Genomic DNA, 21,668 nt, shown 5'->3' on the forward strand with positions numbered 1-21,668 from the left:
GACGCTCAATCTATCAAAAATTGATATAACGCAGTGATGCACACCTTAACCTGTTGATTTAAAAGTTACTAGTTTGATACTTAGTAGAACTAACGTGTCTATTTATTAGTTATTATTTTTTTTTCATTATATTAAATCTTATCCCTGCTTTGTAATTGGAAAAAAAATAAACGTATGGTTTTTCTAATATGTCCAATAATTCTAATGCACAATGGTCTTTCATCTTATAGCGCACTATAATGGGGCATTGCAGTCTCTCTCGAAATGAAGTCTCCCGAGAAACATCCCTTAACTTTCTAGCATTAATGAAAATCAATTAATTAATGAACCCCCCCCCCCCCCCCCCCCCCCCCCCCCACAACAGAAGAAAAGAAAAAAACCCTTAACTGAATGGAATGGACCGCGCATTAATTATTAATTGCAATAATAAATGATAAAAGAACCACAAAAACAAAAATCCAACGGATATTGAGAGCCCGAATGACTCCATGATGGGATACGATATATTTCTTTTTGACAAGTAAAATGATGGGCAACATTGATGGCAATATTGTCGTTCCCACTACGTCAATGGTCGGACTCTCGTGTTCAACCGCAAACATATCAGACGAACTAACAACCAGCGCAAGTACTGACCCTGTCAGCGTAACATCACCAGGAATCTCGTATAATTCACGAAAGCCGGAGATAACTCCAAGCCCAAGCCAAAGAGCTCACCTTAGCATATGTCCCTAGAGGGATTCGAATTTGAGACTTATGAGTCTCTAAATCATATGAGAGTGAGTTTGAAATCGCTATACTATCACCTTTGATGGTGGAAAACGATATATAGAATCACATTTCAGTAGTTTCGTACCTGAGATTTTCTAACCGGGGACTATCCTGTTCATGGAAAGAATTCTGCTAGGACTAAATGGACAAGCCATCTCTTACCTAATTTTTCCTACATATAATGCAAGTTAAGAATATTAGAGAGATTATATAATAAATAGGATATTTCCACACCCTAAATTAATTGAATATTTCTACCCAAAAAAAATTAATTGAATATTTCCAAGAACTACTCGTGTGATCATTTTTATTTTTTAAAATTTTCCTGTGCTAACATACTTTCTCAAAGGGTCATCAAAGAAAATGTAACATAATAATGCACAGTGTCGCCTGATAACCAAGAGATTTCATGTTCGATACTCAATGAAATTACCTGTGTTCCTTATCAATTATTCGGATTTATAACCAGAAAACGGGGCCATCAAGGTCAATTGTTAGCAAAAGGCTGCTATCGTTACTGGTGAGGAGGGCTTGCACTTTTTTCCTCCATGGATTAGAAAATCAATTTTTTATTTTTTACTATTTTAATTCGAATTTTCCAAATTAAGAATAAAAAATAACACAAGCCCATCATCAAAAAAAGTTTGACTACACATTTTCTTTTACTAAATAAACAATGAAAGGTGTCGAGGAAATTCCCAAACTGGGTTCATTTTCAAAGTCATGTGTCCCATGCCAACGACTTTGTGATTAATTAAAGGTTAACAGATAATCAGAAGGCAGACCTCTAATTGATGATTCAAACATGCTTAGTGAATCAATTGGGATTATTAGCCAGATTGCACACCAAATTGGAACAAATGAGGGCAACCATTCCGTACACAGGTCTCGTCATCACTGACAAATAATCAGCTTGAGAAAATCAAGTCTACCACTGCAATGCAAAGTTCAGATAAAACCATTGCTTTGGGAGCTTTCACACTCCCTAAGAACTTTAAATTTGACTCTAAGTTGCTGATTCACCCTTGTATAATCAGACAACTTAAAGTGAATCTCGTACCTAGCTGGATGATTCATCCATATGAACAAATGGATCGTACTTTTCCTCCTTTCATCTTAAACTTCGAGAGATCAAGAGAAGATTAGTAACAGCTAGAATGACCCAAGGATGATGATATGGGAGTGGCTTGAATCCAATTTTAAAGGGTAAAAATTGAAGATTAGAGCATCATTTCATTCCATTGTATAGCATTGACTGAAGAGTCCTAATATTCATCATAATAATTATTATTTTTATTATTTGCAAATTTTCTAGCAAAGTGATTGGAATTTATTCTATGCTATTGGCATAAAAATGTCAATTGGAGGTCAAAGGTGGATACCACTTCTCCTACCCAAAGCACAAGGATCAATGGAAAGACCAAACTTAAGAATGTGACATCCCTATTGACACTAGAATCTACCCACCAATAGCTTATCCCAATTCTACCATCCTAAAGTTAGTCAAAGAATGCAATTTGATGATTTGATCATCCTCGAATTGAGTCCAACTCCAAGCATTATACTAACACCACCTCGGATGCTCACTCCATTCCACGTTAATCACAGCATGTCGAACATGACCCGACAGCATTGTTATGTATTTACAATTCAATCATGTAATGATGTAATTAATAAGATTAGAGTCGCATCAACTACAGCACATCACAAGTTAAACTAACAAAGAAAGTTTGAAAGGACAGAAGGGAACCTATTCTGCAATTTCCATCTGCTCTGTTTTTCAACTCTCCTCTTTGAATTTTGGTCCTGTCTGCAAAAGGAGAATTCAAGCATATGAGATTAGATCCCGCAGTGAACAGTGCAAAGGATAAGTAATAAACAATTAACAAACATAGACAAGGAAAGTGTTTCAGGGGAGAAGTAACTCGAGCAAATGTTTCAGATTAGATGTCCATGGTCTTATGTCTTGAGAACAATCCTTACATACTGCCCACTCTCTCTCTCTGTGTTTTTTTTTTGGGGGGGGTGGGGGCTTGAATATATGCTGCCCACTTGATATCAGATGAAGCATTTTTTTGAGACTTTCAAAGGAACCATAATGTCTAAACACAAAAGGAAAATATTCTGTCTGCTACAGAAAAGAGTTTTCAACAGCAAATTGATTAAGATAATTCAGTCCTGTCAAATTTGTTTGAGTTTAAAATGGCTCCACCATATCCTCTCATGGCATAAATACGTCTTTCTTTCAACACAGCGACAGCTGCTTTATTTATCAAAATTTCTAGAATACCCCCTTTATTTCTATTAATTAAGTAATGTTAGGCCATAGGTGATAGACCAAAACAGTACATTTCCTTATCATTCCACACCCTGAAGTGCAATGAGAAATTAGAGTAAAAATCAAGACTGAATTAAACTATTATTAGTAAATAACACCACGATGGTACATACTGCGAAGTTTGATGTTGTATCCACGCTGCATTCTTCTTCAGATCTCACCAGTCACCAGGGTGTATAAAAATGGCTTCTCGTTCATCGTTATTTCCTACTAACGAAACCTCATTTAAAACTCCAGTGGAGATGAACAAATGCAGTTTCACCCTCTATTACCAGAAGCGTAAATTGTATGCGTCACTGAATCTGTGAGTACAATTCGAATAAAAGAGTCATGGTCCCGAAAGTAATTAACAGCATTCATAGGGACTGATATTGACTTAAGCTTCAGGGAAGCATGTGGCTGCACCGCCCAACTTCCAATGCACAACCCTATAAAATCATAAGCAGGCAATAATCATAGGAACTGGTGAAGATGGTGTTAGATTCAGTTAATTAGTGACTTGGAATATTCAATGTAAAATTGCCAAGTCTGTTTTGGCTTCCTTTTGGAATTGCGCGGTCAAGGAGTGACTTTGTTTCGTGCTTGTTTTGTTAGGCCTCTGGATGAGTGTTGAACATGCCTATTGTAAATATTTGTTCGAGTGGAACGATAAAAATCGACACTCAAACACCCCCCCCCCTCCCCAAAGAAAAAAAAAAAGAGTACCTAGTGTAGACATGCTACAATAAGCAGTACCACACTTGGATATATTCTAATTTGCCGATTACTTTTGGGAGTACCAATCAAGCTGAGAAATGATTTTCCTGAAACAAAAAGAAAACAAGGTGAATCTTGGCAGACATCCTGTCAATTTTCTACTTTGAAATTCGTAAAACACCAAAGTACTAAAATGAAAACCTGTGCATCCAGAAAATAAAGAGAGAGAGACAGAGGGAGAATGAATAACACATAAAGTTAGTTTTGATGCCCGACAGAAGAAAAAAGCCAATATAGCAGATCATTGACTGCAATCTTGGCAGCAACTTCACCGAAATCCAGGTACTTGCGCTCCAAACGCAATGCAGAAAAGTGTGGATCTGTTACCCTTCAACTCAGTAAATTTCACCATCTTTGACAGATTACCAACTCAAAATTTTCCATTTTTAGAGAATTGCACTGGGCATATTTTCAGTTACAACTAATATGGTCCTTCAAAGTGCTAGACTTTGTCAGGCAATTTACTGGTAATGACCTAGGCGACTTCTAAAAATCTGTATGCAGTTATTGATAGTTTTGTATTCAGCCCTTGATAAATCTTTATGTGCTGATCGGATACTTTTCCCGATGGAAAGGAAACACTGCAATCATGATAAGCAAGGAACTAAGATCCTGTACAAAAAATAAATCATTCCTTTTGTTCATCAAAACATTTGATCTCAAAGTCCATAACATAATCTTGAAAATAAAAGGGAAACAAGAAATAGACCTCTACTGCTTTCAGGTGAAAAGAATATCACAAATCATGTAGAAGGTCAAGCTTCATGCTCAAAGTATTCATATCCAGAAGGAGAAAAGGAATGCAATACCTGAACTCTTAGGGGCAGGGCAGTTCCATCAATAGCAAAATGTCAAGAAGGCCCTGCCGTAAGGCCTAGCTGAAAGAAGCCTCATCAAGGGCACCACAAGAGAATACCCTATCTTTCAACCCGTGAGATGCTTTTTCTTCTCCTAATTAGCCCATTCATCAAATTCATATAGGAAGACTTACTCACACCAATGCCCTTCTGGTTTAACTCTTCAAAGATGTGCATTGCATCTTTGAATTTACTCTGAGAACATAGCTCGTTGATCTGTTCTGAGTATGCAACAGAACTCGAATCAGACTCTTGCATGGATTCATCAGATTCCATATTGTGTCTCTGATCCTTTTCCATTGATAAATCTGGAATATTTCCAAACTCAGCAATTCTTAACATAAGCCCCTCTACTTCCTGTATCCTAGCAGGATCAGTTAGAGCACTCATGGCGCTCAGGATCGCATTATATGTGTAAAAGTCAGGTGCCAATTTCCTATCATTCATCTCTGCGAGAAGATCAAACGCCTCCTCAAATCTCCCTTCTTTGCACAAACTTGATATCAATGTGTTGTAAGTAACCACATCAACAGCTTTTCCTTTGGACTTCCATGTGCCAAAGAGCTTCAGAGCCTTTTCTAGCATTCCTTCCTTGCAGAGACCATGAAGGAGAATGTTACATGTGAACACATTGGGCTTAAATGAGTGCTCGACCATTTTGTTGTGAAATTGAAATGCTTTCTCAACTTCGCCCTCCATGCAGTAACCATGTAGTATCGTGTTGCAAGTAGTTTCATCAGGGAACAACTTATTCTCCAGAAGTTCATTTAACTTTTCCACTGCTTTGTCGGTCATTCGGGACTCGCAGAGCCCTTTAATCACAGTATTATACGTGATACTACTAGGAACGATGCCCTTCTCCTTCATTTCATCCCATAACTCCAAAGCTCTATCCGCCTTCTCATCCTTGAAGTAACCAGCAATTAAAGTGCCATAGCTCACTTCATCGAGCAGATAACCTCTCCTTCTGGCACTACTAAGCAACTCATAAGCCTCGTTGAGCTTCCTCTCACCACAAAGAGTGTGGAGGATGGTATTTAGTGTAACAACATCCATCTTCAATCCTTTCTTCTGCATCTCATTCATCACCCTAAACGCTTCCCCTAAGTTTCCCGCTTTGCAGTATCCATTAATCAGAGTATTGTAGGTAACACAATCAGGGGAGAACCCATTTTCCTCCATTTCCTTTATAGCATTCATTGCCTTGTCCATCTTCTTCTCCTTGCAAAACCATTTTATCATAATGTTATGAGTAATGGCATTCAACTTTAGTCCTCTCTCCTTCATTTCCTCAACCAACTCAAATGCCTCTGAGCTAGCCTTCCACTTGAAACACCCATCAATAAGGGTGTTATAAGTGACCACATCAGCTGATAATTTCAAGTTCTCCATCTCACCCTTGAGTTTAACAGCCTCATCAATTTTACCATGCGAACAGAGCCCACCAAGCATCATGTTATATGTCCAAATATCAGGCAATATTCCATTTTGAGACATCGAATCGATCAGCTTTGCTGCCTCCTTCAACCAACCCAACTTGCAGTACCCATACACCGAGATATTGTAAGTGCGTCTATTCGGAACGAGGCCCTTGTTCTTCATATCAAGCAGCAAATCCCGTGCCTCCTCCAGCATTCCCTTTTTAAAGAAGGCATCTAGAATTGTGTTATAGGTGATGTGATCAGGCGAGCAACCGAATTCATGGACCATCCTATGAATCAACTCCAAGGCATCCCGAAACTTGTTCTCCAAGCAATACCCGTCAATCATGATATTAAAGGTAGCAACACTAGGAACGACCCCGAGCCTCAGAACATCATTGAAGACCTCTCTAGCAAGCGAAATGGAGTGGGACGACTCGTACCTTATCAAGGCGGTGAGCAAAGTGTTGCAAGTGAGGAGGTTGGGCCGGAGGTGGTGGCGGCGCATTTTGTGGAAGATTTGGACAGCGAGGTGGGGGTGGCGGCATTGGACGTAGGCCCCAATGGCAGTGTCAAGAAGGGCCTTGGAGGGTCTCGGGACGGAGCGGCTGGGGCCATGGAGGAGGAGGCCGTGGAGCTCGTGTTGGCTGTCGGAGGAGATGAATGAGACGAGGATGGACTTGGCAGCGGAGAACTTGTTGTGGGCGAGGAGGTTGGGAAGGATGGAAAGGAGGAGGCATGGCGGGGATATGGAGCGGGAAGGCGAGTGGGACTGGGCCCAGTTGAGGAACGAAACGAGGGCGGGAGGGGCTACCGTTGAGGTCAGGGATTGGAGGACAGGAAGGATGACGGTGGGGGTCAGCTGGGAGAGATGGGGAGTCAAGGCCTGGAAATTGGGCTTCGTGGAAGTGAGCGTGGCGGTGATTAGGGCGGTGAGGGCCGGGTTTGGCGGCGGCGCGGTGGCCATTTTGTTGGAGGTGGAGAGCGGTTTGGGTTAGGGCTTTAGCATAGACAGAGTGAGGTTTTGCCGGGAAGCCGGCATCGGGCGGAGAAGAAAGTCAGACAGCTTGACTCCACCCGGCTAGGCTTGCCGAGCCGTTTCTCTCTTTCTTCGTCTCCCGGCATGCATCCTCAGTATTCGACGCCCAAAGGCTTCCTCTCATTCAGTTTGAATTTGATCAGGTCACTAAACTCTCTCGGTTATTGATTCCTCCATTCAAAAAGGCTCGAAATGAAAACTTAATTTCCGAAAATAAACACCGACCCATTTAAACCAATCCAGTTTGATCGCAACACCATTGTCTGTCTTCGATGTTGTTTCTTTTGTTCCTTGTGTTGCTAAGCAATGTTTTCTTCCTTCATTGGAAATTCTTAATGGTCAATTTCTTATTTCCAGTGTGATTTAAACTATGATTGGGTGATGCATTTGGCAAATTACACTCCATGTAATGGATTTTCTCAACAATGTAAGTTTTGAACTTCACTAAAAGCACTACATGACGAGAGCCAAACCGATGCAAATGTTAGGGTTGTTAAAGATACACTGATGATAATCAACTAAAATAAACAATGCAGACCAGAGTCACGAGTTCAAACGTGATCATTGATGTGGAAAAAGAAAGTTTGTTCGGATGGAAGGAATACAACAGATAACAAAAAATAACTCAAAATCATGTAACATATGCTATAATCGGTATCAATGTATATGCCGCTCTGAATCTCCCCTCGGATGCTAACTGATAATATGATGCTTCTGGAATCTTGGTTGGGTGGATCCTTCAGCTACGAGCTAGCGTTAGAGGAAGAACATAATTTCAGCCTTTTCGATGATATCCGCTATTCAGCTCCCATCATCTGCATAGCGAGGAAACAAAATTTAAAAATGAGACCTCCGCTTTAAACAAATTGATTGCATCCCAAGGAAAAGGATTGGTTGGCAGTTGGATCCCGGCCACTGGCTGCAGTTCTTTCTCCAGAATTGCTGTCGACATGACAATTTTTGTTAACATTAAATTGTACTGAACTACACAGATACTGACAGCATAGTATCCCGATCCTCCCCCTGATGTAACAGGAATGGCTCCCATGAGCAATTTTTAGTTTGGGACTTGTCACGTGTTACTGAAGGGCTTCATCAATTATGAGTTCGAACTCCCCCAACTGTTCAACAAGGTGGACGGAGATATGGGAACAGAGGGCCATGAAAATTGTCTCACCTTGAAGATGTCTCCAAAGATTCCTTGCAGAGGATTCCTACGCTGTACCCCGTAAAACTTCTCCGCAATTAGATCCATAAACTAAACCACAGAAAGTTTATGTTATAGGGTCTAGTGCGTGAAATGATCGATTCGGTTTAAAAGAGCCAAGCGGAACTAGTAGAAGCTGAAAAGATGATACAGCAGCAATAGATAATTCGTACCTCGTTGAATGATGGATCCCTGTCAATGCTCGACTTGTAGTTTGCTCTCAACATGTTGAAAAGGGGCAATGCATCCCTTTGCAATCTACAAAAATGAATTTCTTGAGGTCAATTCACTTACTTTGCTTGTTCCCAGACCATCATCCAAAACACAAGGGGCAGTTACAAAATTCCTAATAAAAGGTCCATATTCATCTATGGCTAAGATGGCAAGGATATCATAATCACAAAAATAGGAAGGAGCTGCAATTTACACTTGTAACAGATATTGTATGAACTGCATCAATTCTGAGCTGGGAAGTTCGAGATTCTTGGACTCCACTTGCTTCTTTATCTCGTCAAGGAGATCATTGGCATCTCGTAAATTCCCTAATGCTAAATACCTGCACAGGCAATTAAATCTTGAAGTTAGAGAAGTGCATGAACCAAATATGATCAAACAATGGAAAGGAAAACAACCAGTAACTGCAGCAACTTTCAGCTGGCGCTTACATTAGTACTGCCCGTGCAATGGCCAAATCATCTTCACCAGGATAACACTGACAGCCAATTAGATTAAGGTCAATACAAGTCTTGTAACCGTTTTTCACTCAGTTTGGGAGGGAAAAAAAATACGATTTCAACTATTATTCTTACTTTTGTCATTGTCACTGAAAGAAAATATTGAAAGTACATAGACGAAAAGTAAGCTAACCTTTCCCATAAAATTTACTAAAGTTGAAGCAAACTTCTTGGGATTGTTTCCTCTAACAAAGTGAAAAGAAACTTTAGCCATATCCTGAAAGAAAGCAGAACCAAAATGAGCTGAAGTTAGAACATGACAATTGGCTGTCTGAAACAGCCTTGACTGAAAAAATTTCGCCCAAACTCTTTCACTCTTTTAACATCTAACATGATGGAAAGTCAGGGTTAAAGCCATCCTATCTTTTGGAAGCAAACAGGCAAAATAAGCTAGCAACATAAAAGATCCAATTTCCATAAAAATACTCTGACAAACTAAAATTGCATAACTCAAGAATCCCCGATGAAAGTGCTGTTATCGCATGAAGTACGCCTTTTAAGGCATATGTATGAAAAAGATTTTCCAGATTTATGATTCAAGACATGTTTGTGACCAAACCTACCACTTCAGGAGATTCAGAGAATATGTACTCTGCTAGCATGGAATGTATTTCTGGTGCTCCACTCTTATGAGATCCAAACTGTGCGGACCACCTGCTCAAGAAACAAGCCAGTAACCAATTTTTACTTTAAGAGATCCTGAGCATCCTATAACTATATTCCTGTTTGTTGAATATTTAAACTAAATAACTGAAACATAATATGAGAGCACAAACGATAATGACTTTCAAATAAAGTAGATGTAAACAGGAAGAAATGCATAAAAGACGAGTCAAGAGTCCCAGTATAGATCTCAGAGATAGGCACTGCTGTTGTACAAATATATTGGCAAGTAGATATTTCTTCTGCTATTCAAATCATATAACAAGAAGAGCCTAAAATCTCACTTTAAAGCAGCTTTCAAGAATGACGAACAGCACTCAAAGCGTGTTTTTGCTGCACTAATGGCTTCTGAAAGTTTCTGCATATCATCATCCACTTCTTCATCTCCCAACTGGTGGGGTACTGAAATTTGAGGAAACTTCTTGTAGATTTTCCTGACACGATCTAGCATAACAATTTTGTTATAATCCATAAAGCAGAGATTTTAACACTACCAAGTGACAAATCTAAGCAAAACCACCACAAGTGGATACAAAGGAAAGCCCTGGTGATTGGATGGATCTATTATTTGATTTGAAGTAACAGGTGATAAGACTTAGTAGTTATATGCTGAGCTAGCTTCAGGGATTTGGAGCCTCTTCAGCAATGAAGCGCAAGAAACGTAAACTAAGTATAAAAAGCACTGGTCGAAGCAAGACAGGACTGTCTGAAAAGCAGTAGCCAGTAGGTTTCCCCATCAGATTAGAACGAAATGGAGTCCATATGAATGTCTAACATATTGTTGCCATTAAAAGTCATCAGCCCAACATCACACAACCCCTCACTTTGAGAGCTCATAGAGAACGCAATTTGTAGAACATTGTAAGCATGGAATTAAGAAGTTCACCATCGCAGATACTAGTCTTGTATGGATTGTAAGCACAAGAGAGAGCGAGCAAAGGGGGAGATCCATAAGTAAATTCATTTTGTAAAAAGAACTGACCTATGGTTTCATCATCACAAGGATATTTTCCTTTGACAAGTGCTTCCACAAACAATACTGCAAGCTCTGCTCCACAGGTGACCTGCAAGAGAGAGATAATTATAACGAATAACCAATATCTATCCTGATCAGCTTAGTTTTTCTTTAAAAGCTCTTAAACCCAATGGAGAAACACTACTCAGTTCACATCCGAAGAAACCATAAATTTTGGCTCTATCTAAAGCAGACAAATTAGAAGAAGACCCCTAATCCGATATTATAAACTAATTGCCAACCTGTTCATGCGTCAGCTGGATGCATGCACCTGACTGAAGAATATCCAGAGCTTCCGCATACCGTTCTGCGGATATATATCTGTAACACAGTCAAGAATATTCATCATAAATGTAGTAAAGGATTCAGTGCATTACCAATCAAAGCATAACTCTTATAAGGAGAAGCGGCTAAGTTGCTTCATTGGCATCAAACAAGAGTCTTCCATCACAAAATTGTATCTTGCACTAGCAAAGCTTGCAAAGGTCTGAACTTTACACTAAAGAAGCCACATTACGCATTGCTCCCCTATCAGCTGTTAATCGAAACAGAAACGAAATACTAGATTGAATGAATTGTAAGGCATTGACGACGGCAAGTACCTTGCACTGATGGACTTGTACATCTGCTGAGCTCCATAGAAATTTCCCTCATTGACAACCTTCTCGAATTTCTCTATGTTCTGCACTAACCCACAAAGTCACATAAAAGGGTCCTCAGAAAACAAGCTCAAAGCTGGTAATGCAATCAATATTCACCAATATTTCCGACAATTCAATCGCAAGAACAAATCCAACAAATTGGGATATTCACAGAACCGAGAAGAAGAAAGTTTCATGTTTATTAACAAAAAATTTCATTGGGTTGATATATTGGGGGAGACGAATTGACCTCTTGCGCGGGTGGCAGAGCGGCTCTTCTAGGTCTCTCCCTCGACATGGTCTCGCAGAGCAATCGAGTATCTGGGAAGAAGCTTCAACTCCCTTTTCTCCGGCGAACTTGGGAGATCCGATTCAGGCTCCTCTGTTTCGATCGCGAAACGGAAGAAGAGAACAGGAATCAAACCGGCGACTGGGCATCCGGCTTTCTATTTTGGGGGGAGGAATTGCCAGATTAGTACCTTACTCTTGTCATTTATTAATCCAGTCCCTATAAATTTTTTTCTATCCAATTAATCCCACTATGTCGGATTTCTCAGACAACCTCCCTAATACAACAGCTTTCAGTGCATCTTATTTGCATGCAGTCCATTCCGACTCCTATAAAGTCGATATACTATCAAGCAACCTGACCATCCTATGATTGCCTCAAAGTATGAGTATAAATTATCATAGCCATTGTATATGCGGTTGAAGAGAGGGACACAAGTTATTCCAAATGTGTACCTAAATGATATAATACAAGTTTCTGATAATGGTAGAGTTCCTGGTTCCAAAATCTCAAATTCAGTTCTGTGCAAGGCAAGCTCCAAATGTCGTGCCAAAAATGTAACTGGGCAGGCCTAGAGACTCCAAACTGGTCCTGGTTGGGACGAAATTGTTCGGGAATAAAAGTTGAGGGACCAGACATATATAAACCTTGGCTCGTTTGGTTACGGAGTTAAACTTAGTTTTGCTTTCACTACAAACTTTTTAAAATTACAAACTGACCCCTACTTTTTAGATTTTTAAAAATGTGCCCCACTCCTTCTTTCTCATTCCCTGTTCATCGTCTTCCTCCTCCCCTCATCGCCGGCTTCCTTCTTCTCTTCTCACCTCAGCCCTGCACCTTCGTCCACCTTCTCCCCTCAGCCTAACCCTGCGCCGTCTGCCTGTCCGAGTTCGAGGAGGGCGAGAAGTGCGGCCACAGCCTCCACATCGACATGTGGTTCCGGTCTAGAGTAAAGGAGAGAGAACGGGGGCACAATTTAAAAACTTTTAAAAATTCTGGATCGTTTTAAAAATTTAAAAAGTTTGTAGTGAAGTTAAAATTATGGTGAATAATCTGACATGGCTTCAAGCTCTTCTTCTTCTTCTTCTGCTCCGGTGCAACTTGCCATTCCAACCTTAAAGCTTCGAACTTCTGCTGCCCCGGAAAAGCTAAAGGCGGATCCTTTTGCAACTTCCGAGGTAATCTTCTGACTCAAACCCCCCGCAAGCTGCGTTGATCTCTGGCAGTAGAGTACGAAGCACAGATAGTGAAAATCGAAGTTTGTACAGCATAAATTTGTGACCGACAACTCGAATTTGAGCCTAAATTACTATGATTCTGATGTTTCCCGTACTGTCCTTCCTTCTCAATTGGTAGAAGGAAAAATTAGGTTGTTAATATGCTACAAGCTTGTGACTCTCTCTCTCTCTCTCTCTCTCTCTCTCTCTCTTTTGCGGTAGGTGTTGAGACCCTTTCATTTACTAACAAAAAGTATAATCTCGAAACTATGATTTATATATTGTTGAAGTTCCTTTTGTGATTGAAGGTAGATGATCTTCTGAGAATCGTTTTGTGTCTTGATTCCCGAATTTATCGAAAATTATTTGGTATGTAATCTTCATAATTTTTTAGTATGTTTCTGTTGGAAACCTTGAGAAGGCAATAATCTGAAGAACTGGGTCATGAGAAGGCTACTTCGGAACATATTTCCACCTTAATCTGTCTCTCAAGTGTCTGGTTTTTGCTATACCGATGTAATATAATCTCGGAAACTATGATCATTATAACTAATCATAGCTGGTTCATAGGTAAAGGGTGGTTCTGTTGCAGATATTACAAGTCTGAAGCAGTCAATTTGATTAACGAAACTAGGATTATACTGAAAATGGGTTCTGAAGCATCGCGAGCTGCTACGACCTACCGCCTCCTGCTTAAAGCCATCAAGAAGCACATCGGTAAGGAAGACTCAAAGAAGCACTTTAAGGACTACACTGCAGAAGAGTTTCGAAAGAACTGCAGCTTGTTGGACCCTGCGTTGGCTCAAGAAAAAATTAAGCTTGCTAGAGACTATACTTTTCTGCTCAGTAGCGTGCATCATCACAAGGTACTAAAATCCTTACTACAGCTAATTTATGGATAATGTGTTTGGGAGTGTGCTAAAGTGATCAATTCGTTGACTACTGTCCATCAACTTAGATGGGATTGAGAGAGAGAGAGAGAGAGAGTAAAGTTGTAATTCGGGGGTAAAAATTGTGCACAAATTGCTGAAATGATAAGAGAAACTGTGGATTACTATAAGGGGAAAAAAGAAGAAGAAGAAAAGAGAAACATAACTCATTTGGAATTGGAACGTGGAGGGTGAATTGCATCTTGACAACCCTAGACGGATGTGAAGGAAGTTAACTTTAAAGAATCTTTGAAATGATGATAATATTTTCATTATTGTATTCCCGATCATGGGAACTTGTGTATGATAATTTTCATTTCTTTTTTGAGGAGACAATGTGTTTGATGATCATCTTTATGGAGGATTATCTCTAATTTTATCTTGTGCTAAATAAAGATCAACACTTTGACAACTCATGTAGCTTAAACTATTTGGATGTGATTAATTAAAATGGAGAAAGTGATATACGCGATTAGCTGCTTACAGTCTGCTGTCAGGAGTTGGGGGGGTTGTGTTCAATGTATAACTTACTGTTCATCATCACTCGCTTGGAATGGATAGATTAGTTAGTGAAAATTGTTCCAACTCTATAACTATTCATTACTGAAATTTGGACCTATGAAATCACCTCTTTCCCAGTATATAGTCTTTAAAGAGTCTTCCTGGGCTTTTGTATTTAGAATAATTTGCGGACCATATCAGCTATATCCTGAGACACTTTCTTATAGAACAGTTATAGATCGTCATGGGATGGACTTCTTTACCCGACATTCTGGTCTAATCTTTTGGTTTTTTATATTTTTGCAGAACCTGCTCTTCTCCTACAACATTGCTGTGGACAGATCGGATGAAGTGAAAAGAATACTTGGGAAATCTGCTGCAAGTGTGGGTCTTAGACTTCCTGACGTTTATCAACCCTGATAGTTGGTAGGTCTTTGCATGATATTCTTCAAATTCTTGCAAATTTGTTGTCCTCTTCTGTTTCATTTGCCAAGAATTTTGTTTGAGCAAACTTTTCCTTGAATTCAAATGAGTGGAAAACACAGATCATTGATAAAATATAAGCTATGTTTCATGGATTTATTGGATGTTCGAATTCATCCCATTCCTTCACCATATTCCCCTGCATCAGATGTCCATCTCTCCACTTTGAGATAATACCAAGTGTATAGCGACTGCTCTTTCTCCACCGAGCAACTCTGATTTTGATTACGAACAGTGTGACAGAAGGAGAAGGATAAATGTGGATCTTCTATTCATAATGAAGATTGTAACGCCAGTCTTCTTTAGTAACCGTTGAGACATTATACCCAATTCTTGATAGGTGTCTGGTTTGCATTTGACATTTGTATTCCGAAATTGGAGAAGCTATTTGCAATGGGATGGGCATTATTCAGTTTACTTTGGCTGTTCATCAAGATCGAAACGGTGTCAATTGCAGTTTTGCTTTCAAGGTGCTGCTGACCCCAATCATGTCTGACAGACCAAACCTAAAAGAACCGGCTCTTCAATGTTTTCTTTGCTCAGTCCTATTTATCTATGCAGTTCTGGTTTTTATGGCCTTTCTCCGTAAGGAGTGGCCAAGTGGGCATGATCCAATTTGTTCACTCTTTGCCCACCCCGTTGTAATCGAATGTAAAAAAGCGGGTTTATTCTTTTATAGTCCAACCCTGCCGTTGCAGTTGCTGTGTTATCTCAAAGCTGCGATTCATTTCTTAGCAATGTAGAATCACAAGATGTCTCATTATCAGGACTTGAACATGGAATTGAGACAGCATCTGAAAACAGTAACATACACAAACACAAACTTCCCATTAACGTGCAGTCTTTGTGGGATAAAGTTGAAATCTTTCTTGTCGACTTCCTTCTCTGCTTCATCATCTGGTACGAGCATGCACACTACTCACCTCCTCAGCAAGCCACGTGTTGGAATGCTCAACCCCAGTTGGCACCTCAATCCCCTCTTCCTCCAACACCTGTATTGTATGGTGCCTCCATTGAAGACAGTATAACACCTCTCCGTGTTCTCTCTCTCTGTTCTTCCCTCGTTTGCTCCATTGCTTTCTTTCTTCCAATTCTTAGCTCTCCTGCAAGAAGCTGAACTTGAAGAACAGTCATATACCCAATGGGTTCAGAGACTTTCTTGGAAGTTCTGCTTGCAATCCTCTTGCCCCCAGTTGGAGTCTTCCTTCGCTATGGCTGTGGAGTAATCCCTCTCTCTCTCTCTCTCTCTCTAATGGCTTCTCAATTCATCGGGAACTCCTTTCGTTTGCTCTGTCCAATGGGTTTGTTTGTTGATGAGTTGCAGGTGGAGTTTTGGATAGATTTGCTGCTGACCATTCTGGGGTACATTCCGGGCATAATATACGCACTGTATGTCTTAGTCGGATAGCATCGCATGTACATATATACATATTTACACGCATGGACGTATATCTATGTCGTGTAGTAGATGGGGACTCTTCTTTACTTGTGTTATTAAGATCAACCTTTTCTTCTGTGGTCTGATATGATATCAATAATGTGAACTGCATTTAGCAATTACTCGGTATTGGATTAATTGAAAAGGAATCGCATCCTTGTCGACTCGAGGTCTTCTTCTCGCATGTTCGATCGTTCTCGTTCTCCAACTTTGATCTCGAAATGCCCAGTAACAGGTCGATATAGATTTAGTATTTCATCTACGTGCGAGAAGCGGATTGGGGGCATCAACTTGATACACGGATTCGAAACATCAACTTGATGCAGGCATATTACCATTCTGACGCATAACGAACTGCAGAGGGATCTGAATCCCTTTGACAGCAAATCAGACCATAAAGCTCATGACATACAGAAAAAGAGAGAAATAGCAATAAGAGTTGTCATGCAAGAAGGATATGAAGAAGCCATGCCCATTAGATATGGGCATATACTACCGGACATGCCCTTCCATTAACATTAAGATAATACAACATAATCCTTACAGCTTCTTCTGTTTCTAATAAATAAAGAAAGGGGTCACAGCTCATAGGTTGAGGTGTGCCATGTTAGAGGGATGATGATGATGACAGCAGGATGAAAGAGAATTAAAGAATCTCATGATCAGATCAAGAATCAGTCCCTAACAACAAATAAATTGAGAATTAACAAAAAAAAAATCGAAAATTAAATAAAGAAAAAGAATATGGGGAGGAAGAAGCAGTGCCACCACTGATCAGAATTAAAAATAAGGTTGTTCTGAGCAGCCACCACCCTACCTCTGTCTTGTTATTTGGGGCCCAACTTTGCTGAGAAGAAGAAGAAGAAGATCCTCATTTTTATTTTTATTTTTTTCCATGATAGCTTCTTTTTTTTTTTTTAAGTGCATTCAGCTAGCCTTGTTAAAGCCCTGATGATGATGAACTGCCCCAACTGTACCTATTCCACAGCCAAGCAAACTGTCTCTTTAACATCAGTTCACAGCTTTACTATACACACACACACATACATATATATATATATATATAATGGAAATTGGAATCATTAGAGTAAACAAATGCACGTAAAGACTAGCACGGAATCTCGGTCCAGCCGGGTCGAACTTTGGTGTAATTAACATGTTAGAGGATGATGAGTGCAAGCACATTTGTCATGCAACATGATCTGCACATTACGATATATTTCATTTTTGTTACCGATAAATTGCATACTCTAGCTACTTGATATCTCTCTTTGGGTATCGATTTCGGGTTCTTTTTCCAAGACCACTTGTAAAACCTATTGAGGGACAGAAATCGATAAGAACTAATCATCGAACAATGCCAAACGGACCCTGTAACGAAGTATCGATGACTGCGCTGCATCGACGTGTGAGGTGGGATGGTCAAGCCTAAGCTGGACCGGTCAAAACAGACAAGTTGGACTCGTGGGGCCCGATGACACATTTTACAGTCACGAGCTCACGTGACGGAATGATTCACTGTTTCTTCCGTCTCCCTCAGCTTAGCTTGTTCCAGACATTTGACCGAGGTTAGCCCCCCATGTTACCAATCCCAATGTGTAACTGTGGGCGAACATGAAAGTGATGATGATTCTCTCCCTAAGAGGTCCATATCATGTGAATATCGACCATCAGATCTAAATGAAATCTAATGATCTGGAACCGAGCTAATCGGAAGCTTTTGTAGGGAAGTGAACTCGATCAATCAATTCTGGTTTGGGCTCGTATTAACTGGGGTAGAATTAACTTGTACTGGCTAAAATCGTCTGATGTGGTTGACTCAGTATAGATATAGAAGGATCTTTTTAATACTTTGCATCTAAAGTAAGAATATCTTCCAATTTTTTACCACGAGGCTGTCATTATCGTACTGAACGCCGTGTCCCACGACATGCAATGAATTTTCCTTATATGCTAGTTTGTCGTATGAACATTGTACAGCCCAGGTGCAGGAGGGAAATTAATTAGGTGCAACCGCGTGTACCTGAGTTAGGAGCGAGAGAAGCAGGCTTGGACATGAGGGCAGCGGGCACAGTGGCAATGGGGCCGGAGGTGGTCGGCTGGAAGACATGTGCAGCGGGGAGGCCCACGGTGTGGTGGGACTGATGGTAGTGATAGAGCGGGTACATAGGCATCAGCGCATTCGCCCCCGTCACCATAGCCTGCCCCGGGTAGACCTGGTGATGGTGCGAGTAGTGGCCGTTCATGTACGCCTCGCCGGTGTAGCTCAGCTTCTGTTGCACCATCAACACACCCAGACACAAATTTAATTCATCCGAAAATTGAATATGCAGTGAAATCAATGAGCCATCTGTACGTCGGACAGATAAGGGAAATTTTCCAGTTTGGGGACCCATCGCTATCGGATGGACAATCCGATGAATAAATATTGCAAAGATTATTATGTAGTTGTGACCGCTTACATGGTTGTAGCCCATATCAGGAGTAATGTAGGTGGGCGAGTACCTGAACAAACAGAAGCGTTAGTATATATTGAGATCACGCGACATATATCGACTGTTCGATTCACATCTAAGTGAAGATTGAGAGATGAAGATCGAGGGTCACGATCAGTACCCATAGAAAGGGACGGCCTGATGGTGCTGATGGTGGTAAGGCATCGGCGGGGTCCCGGCCGAGTAGTACCACCGCACCTGATTGTTTGCTGCTGCTGCTGGTGTTGATGCCATTAACCTAGGTCCGACGGTAGATCCTTCTCAAAGAAAAAAGGAAAAATTAAAGACAAAATCAACCTCTTGACTAAATCCAAAATTATTTCTAAATTTGTAAAATTATATTTTTTCTGTCTACAGAAAAAAAAAGAAATATCTTTTTTCTTTTTTGGGTAAGAAATTGTGAAATTATCTTTGCCCTGTAATGTATGTAGCCACAGGAATAAGATCTATCTCAAGGTGAATCTGTCACTGCAATTGTATGTACCAGGCTGAGGAGAGGTGGAAGATGACTTGGGGCGACGGGCCCCAAGAGAGGCCAGGTTGCAGTTGGCGCGGCGGCCATTGATGATAGGTGTGGCGTCCTCGCAAGCCTTCTTCGCCGCTTCCGGATCCTTAAAAGTCACCTGTATATACACCAAACCAAACATATTTAGATATTGTCAACCAACTCTAATTAAGAAAACTCGCATTTCTTCTTATTATTTCGTAAGGATGCACCAATGCCTCTTCTGTTTTACATGTTCTCGAGATCTATACAGTCTTTTTTAACATCGGTTCATTTGACATACATCAAGTGGCGAAAAACATGATTTCCTTGATAAGAATATATGATCCAAATGAAAGACGAGCATCGAAATTCAACAAGATGTATTATGATAATTTCTTTAAAACTTCGGTTTACGAAAAAAGAGAGAGCATTATCATATATATATATATGTATATCCTTTTAGCCCTTGCCCATAAAATTATCTTCATTCTAATACTGAGAGTTAGCCGGCTGCTCTAACGAAGGACAAATGAAAAGGAGAAACAAGGGCAAGAAAAATTACGAAGCCGTAGCCCTTGGAGCGGCCGGTGAGCTTGTCGGAGATGATGACGGCCTCCAAGATCTCGCCATACTTCTCGAAGTGCTCTCTCATGGCCTCCTTCGGCGTCTCCCACGCGAGACCACCAACGAACACCTTCGTGAGCGTCGTGTCGATCCCGGCCAACAGTGGATTGTTGTTGTTGCTGCTGTTATTGTTAACACCAACGCTGACGATGCTGCCGTTGCTCATTGTCATGTTCTACTTACGCTACACTCTTCAGTTTATGTATGTAGAAGCTATAAAATGGAATAATGTTGGAGAAGAAATATGTAGAGAGAGAGAGAGAGAGGGAGAGAGGAGAGAGATATTCAAGGAGAGTATATTGGGGGAAGAGGAGGAAGGTTTATAGTGGGAAGGATGTGGAAATATAACATAAATAAATAGATTAATAATTCTTACCAAAAATAAATAAATATATATTACCTTTGATAAACAAATTATTAATTAACCAAAGGTAGGAAAAAAAACAGAAAGACAGGGAGGCAAACAGGCTGGTCCTTGCTCCTCTCCTCTCCATATACCATTATGGTCGTCCTCGTTAATCTTCATCATCCCCATCATCAACAACGTCACCCCACAACACGAAAAACTTGCAAGTACCTTCGCGAATTTTATTCATTTCTCTCGTTTCCGCGTAGATTCTAATTGATTAGAGGCACTTCTATTATTCCCATGTTGTAGACGTATTGTCACCTTTTTTCTCGGGTATTCTACAATGTCAGATGAGTTGGCTTGTTCTATTGAGCGGACGGCGAAGATGGCCTTGATGCATGGTCATCAATCGTGTTGCAGTGGTTTGGCATTTGGCAGTAAATTAGATGCCAATTTTGCCTATAGTCAATTTTGGTTTTGATTTTGGATACCAACTAGATCTCCTCATCAATTCTTATTGGTTAAGGAAAACTGAATTAAGAGGCATTCCTTTATACATGCCACGGTTGTACCAAAAAGATAAATTTTTCATTATGGCAAATAGTTTTTATTTTCGATGAGATCACGAGATGTTTCTGATGAGATCATGAGGTGTTTTCAGCCTATCAAATGAATGTTAAAATATCATTCTAAGTAAAGAATCTCCCCACCCAGCACAGCGGTTGGCTTCCGATTATTAGAAGAAATCGACTAACTACTCTCTAATTCTAAGCACGAAGTGTGATCGATTAGAGTGTAGTTTGTCTTCCATACGTAGAAGTCGTGACTCTTGTGAAGCAAATGAAGGAATTTCTACGGATCGCGTGGAAGTCACCGTATAAAAAGGGGCGTGAGGAGGGAACACCGAGCTTATGGAGGAGGACAGCTAAAAGCCGTACGGGGATGACGTGGTCCCATACAATTAACGAATTTAACGTAACCGACGCGTGGAGTCCTAAGACTGGCAGTCGGCGAAAAAGTTGACGGCCGGTCGCTTCAAATTTGGAAAATCAATTTTTTTTTTTACTGAAAGAATTGGACAATCACTTGTTCCGATATAAAAATTCTAAAAATATATATTAGTTCTAATTCTAATTTAAACATCTCCCAGAAACTTAAAGAATAATTTAATATAATATTCGTAATCTACTGTAAAAGCTCGTTTTACTATAAAACCGCTATCCAATCATTTTAATCTAATCTCATTTTCTTTTTGTTGGGATAAATACATATTTTATGCTTCTCATCTTTTTTTTTTTCGACCAAATCAACAAAAGTTGGATTAAGAAAATGGAGTTTTGATGGGCAAGCACGAAAGTTTAAGTACAAGTAGAGAGTAATGGGTGCAGTAATGCGACACACAGACTCATCTAAA

At 40.2% G+C, this 21,668-nt stretch overlaps 5 protein-coding genes across 8 annotated transcripts; 2 read left to right on the plus strand and 3 right to left on the minus strand.

Annotated features, from left to right (window-relative positions):
• Positions 1–2,330: 2,330 nt before the first annotated feature.
• LOC116196980 (pentatricopeptide repeat-containing protein At2g16880) lies at positions 2,331–7,381 on the minus strand. 2 transcript variants are annotated; one of them, XM_031526955.1, is made up of 4 exons: positions 4,675–7,381; positions 3,815–3,912; positions 3,223–3,411; positions 2,331–2,581 (listed from the first exon to the last, which is right to left on the minus strand). In XM_031526955.1, exon 1 carries the CDS (start codon positions 7,108–7,110, stop codon positions 4,783–4,785), a length of 2,328 nt encoding a protein of 775 aa, XP_031382815.1. In that variant the 5' UTR covers positions 7,111–7,381; the 3' UTR covers positions 2,331–2,581; positions 3,223–3,411; positions 3,815–3,912; positions 4,675–4,782. The 2 variants fall into 2 exon arrangements, with proteins under 2 accessions (XP_031382815.1, XP_031382817.1); XM_031526957.1 differs by lacking the exon at positions 3,815–3,912.
• Positions 7,382–7,687: 306 nt separating this feature from the next.
• LOC116193477 (Golgi to ER traffic protein 4 homolog) lies at positions 7,688–11,889 on the minus strand. The gene is made up of 12 exons (XM_031522191.1): positions 11,693–11,889; positions 11,404–11,483; positions 11,044–11,122; positions 10,769–10,850; positions 10,071–10,230; positions 9,687–9,777; positions 9,257–9,340; positions 9,055–9,101; positions 8,817–8,945; positions 8,563–8,647; positions 8,360–8,440; positions 7,688–7,997 (listed from the first exon to the last, which is right to left on the minus strand). The coding sequence occupies exons 1-12, from the start codon at positions 11,738–11,740 to the stop codon at positions 7,980–7,982; spliced, it is 984 nt and encodes a 327-aa protein (XP_031378051.1). The 5' UTR covers positions 11,741–11,889; the 3' UTR covers positions 7,688–7,979.
• Positions 11,890–12,759: 870 nt separating this feature from the next.
• LOC116196628 lies at positions 12,760–15,278 on the plus strand. Of its 2 annotated transcripts, none has more exons than XM_031526463.1 (3): positions 12,760–12,909; positions 13,519–13,814; positions 14,685–15,278. In XM_031526463.1, the coding sequence occupies exons 2-3, from the start codon at positions 13,596–13,598 to the stop codon at positions 14,796–14,798; spliced, it is 333 nt and encodes a 110-aa protein (XP_031382323.1). In that variant the 5' UTR covers positions 12,760–12,909; positions 13,519–13,595; the 3' UTR covers positions 14,799–15,278. The 2 variants fall into 2 exon arrangements, with proteins under 2 accessions (XP_031382323.1, XP_031382324.1); XM_031526464.1 differs by having other exon boundaries at positions 12,783–12,909; positions 13,541–13,814.
• A 354-nt stretch (positions 15,279–15,632) lies between these two features.
• Positions 15,633–16,463, plus strand: LOC116196629 (salt stress-induced hydrophobic peptide ESI3). The gene is made up of 2 exons (XM_031526465.1): positions 15,633–16,083; positions 16,186–16,463. The coding sequence occupies exons 1-2, from the start codon at positions 16,003–16,005 to the stop codon at positions 16,267–16,269; spliced, it is 165 nt and encodes a 54-aa protein (XP_031382325.1). The 5' UTR covers positions 15,633–16,002; the 3' UTR covers positions 16,270–16,463.
• A 281-nt stretch (positions 16,464–16,744) lies between these two features.
• Positions 16,745–20,225, minus strand: LOC116196627 (probable RNA-binding protein ARP1). Of its 2 annotated transcripts, none has more exons than XM_031526461.1 (6): positions 19,844–20,225; positions 19,279–19,417; positions 18,916–19,051; positions 18,762–18,804; positions 18,323–18,572; positions 16,745–17,276 (listed from the first exon to the last, which is right to left on the minus strand). In XM_031526461.1, exons 1-6 carry the CDS (start codon positions 20,075–20,077, stop codon positions 17,227–17,229), a joined length of 852 nt encoding a protein of 283 aa, XP_031382321.1. In that variant the 5' UTR covers positions 20,078–20,225; the 3' UTR covers positions 16,745–17,226. The 2 variants fall into 2 exon arrangements, with proteins under 2 accessions (XP_031382321.1, XP_031382322.1); XM_031526462.1 differs by having other exon boundaries at positions 16,754–17,296; positions 19,844–20,223.
• Between the last annotated feature and the right edge of the window lie 1,443 nt (positions 20,226–21,668).

The sequence above is a fragment of the Punica granatum genome, chromosome 2 (assembly GCF_007655135.1).
Source record: "Punica granatum isolate Tunisia-2019 chromosome 2, ASM765513v2, whole genome shotgun sequence".
In the NCBI taxonomy this organism is placed as follows: domain Eukaryota; kingdom Viridiplantae; phylum Streptophyta; class Magnoliopsida; order Myrtales; family Lythraceae; genus Punica; species Punica granatum.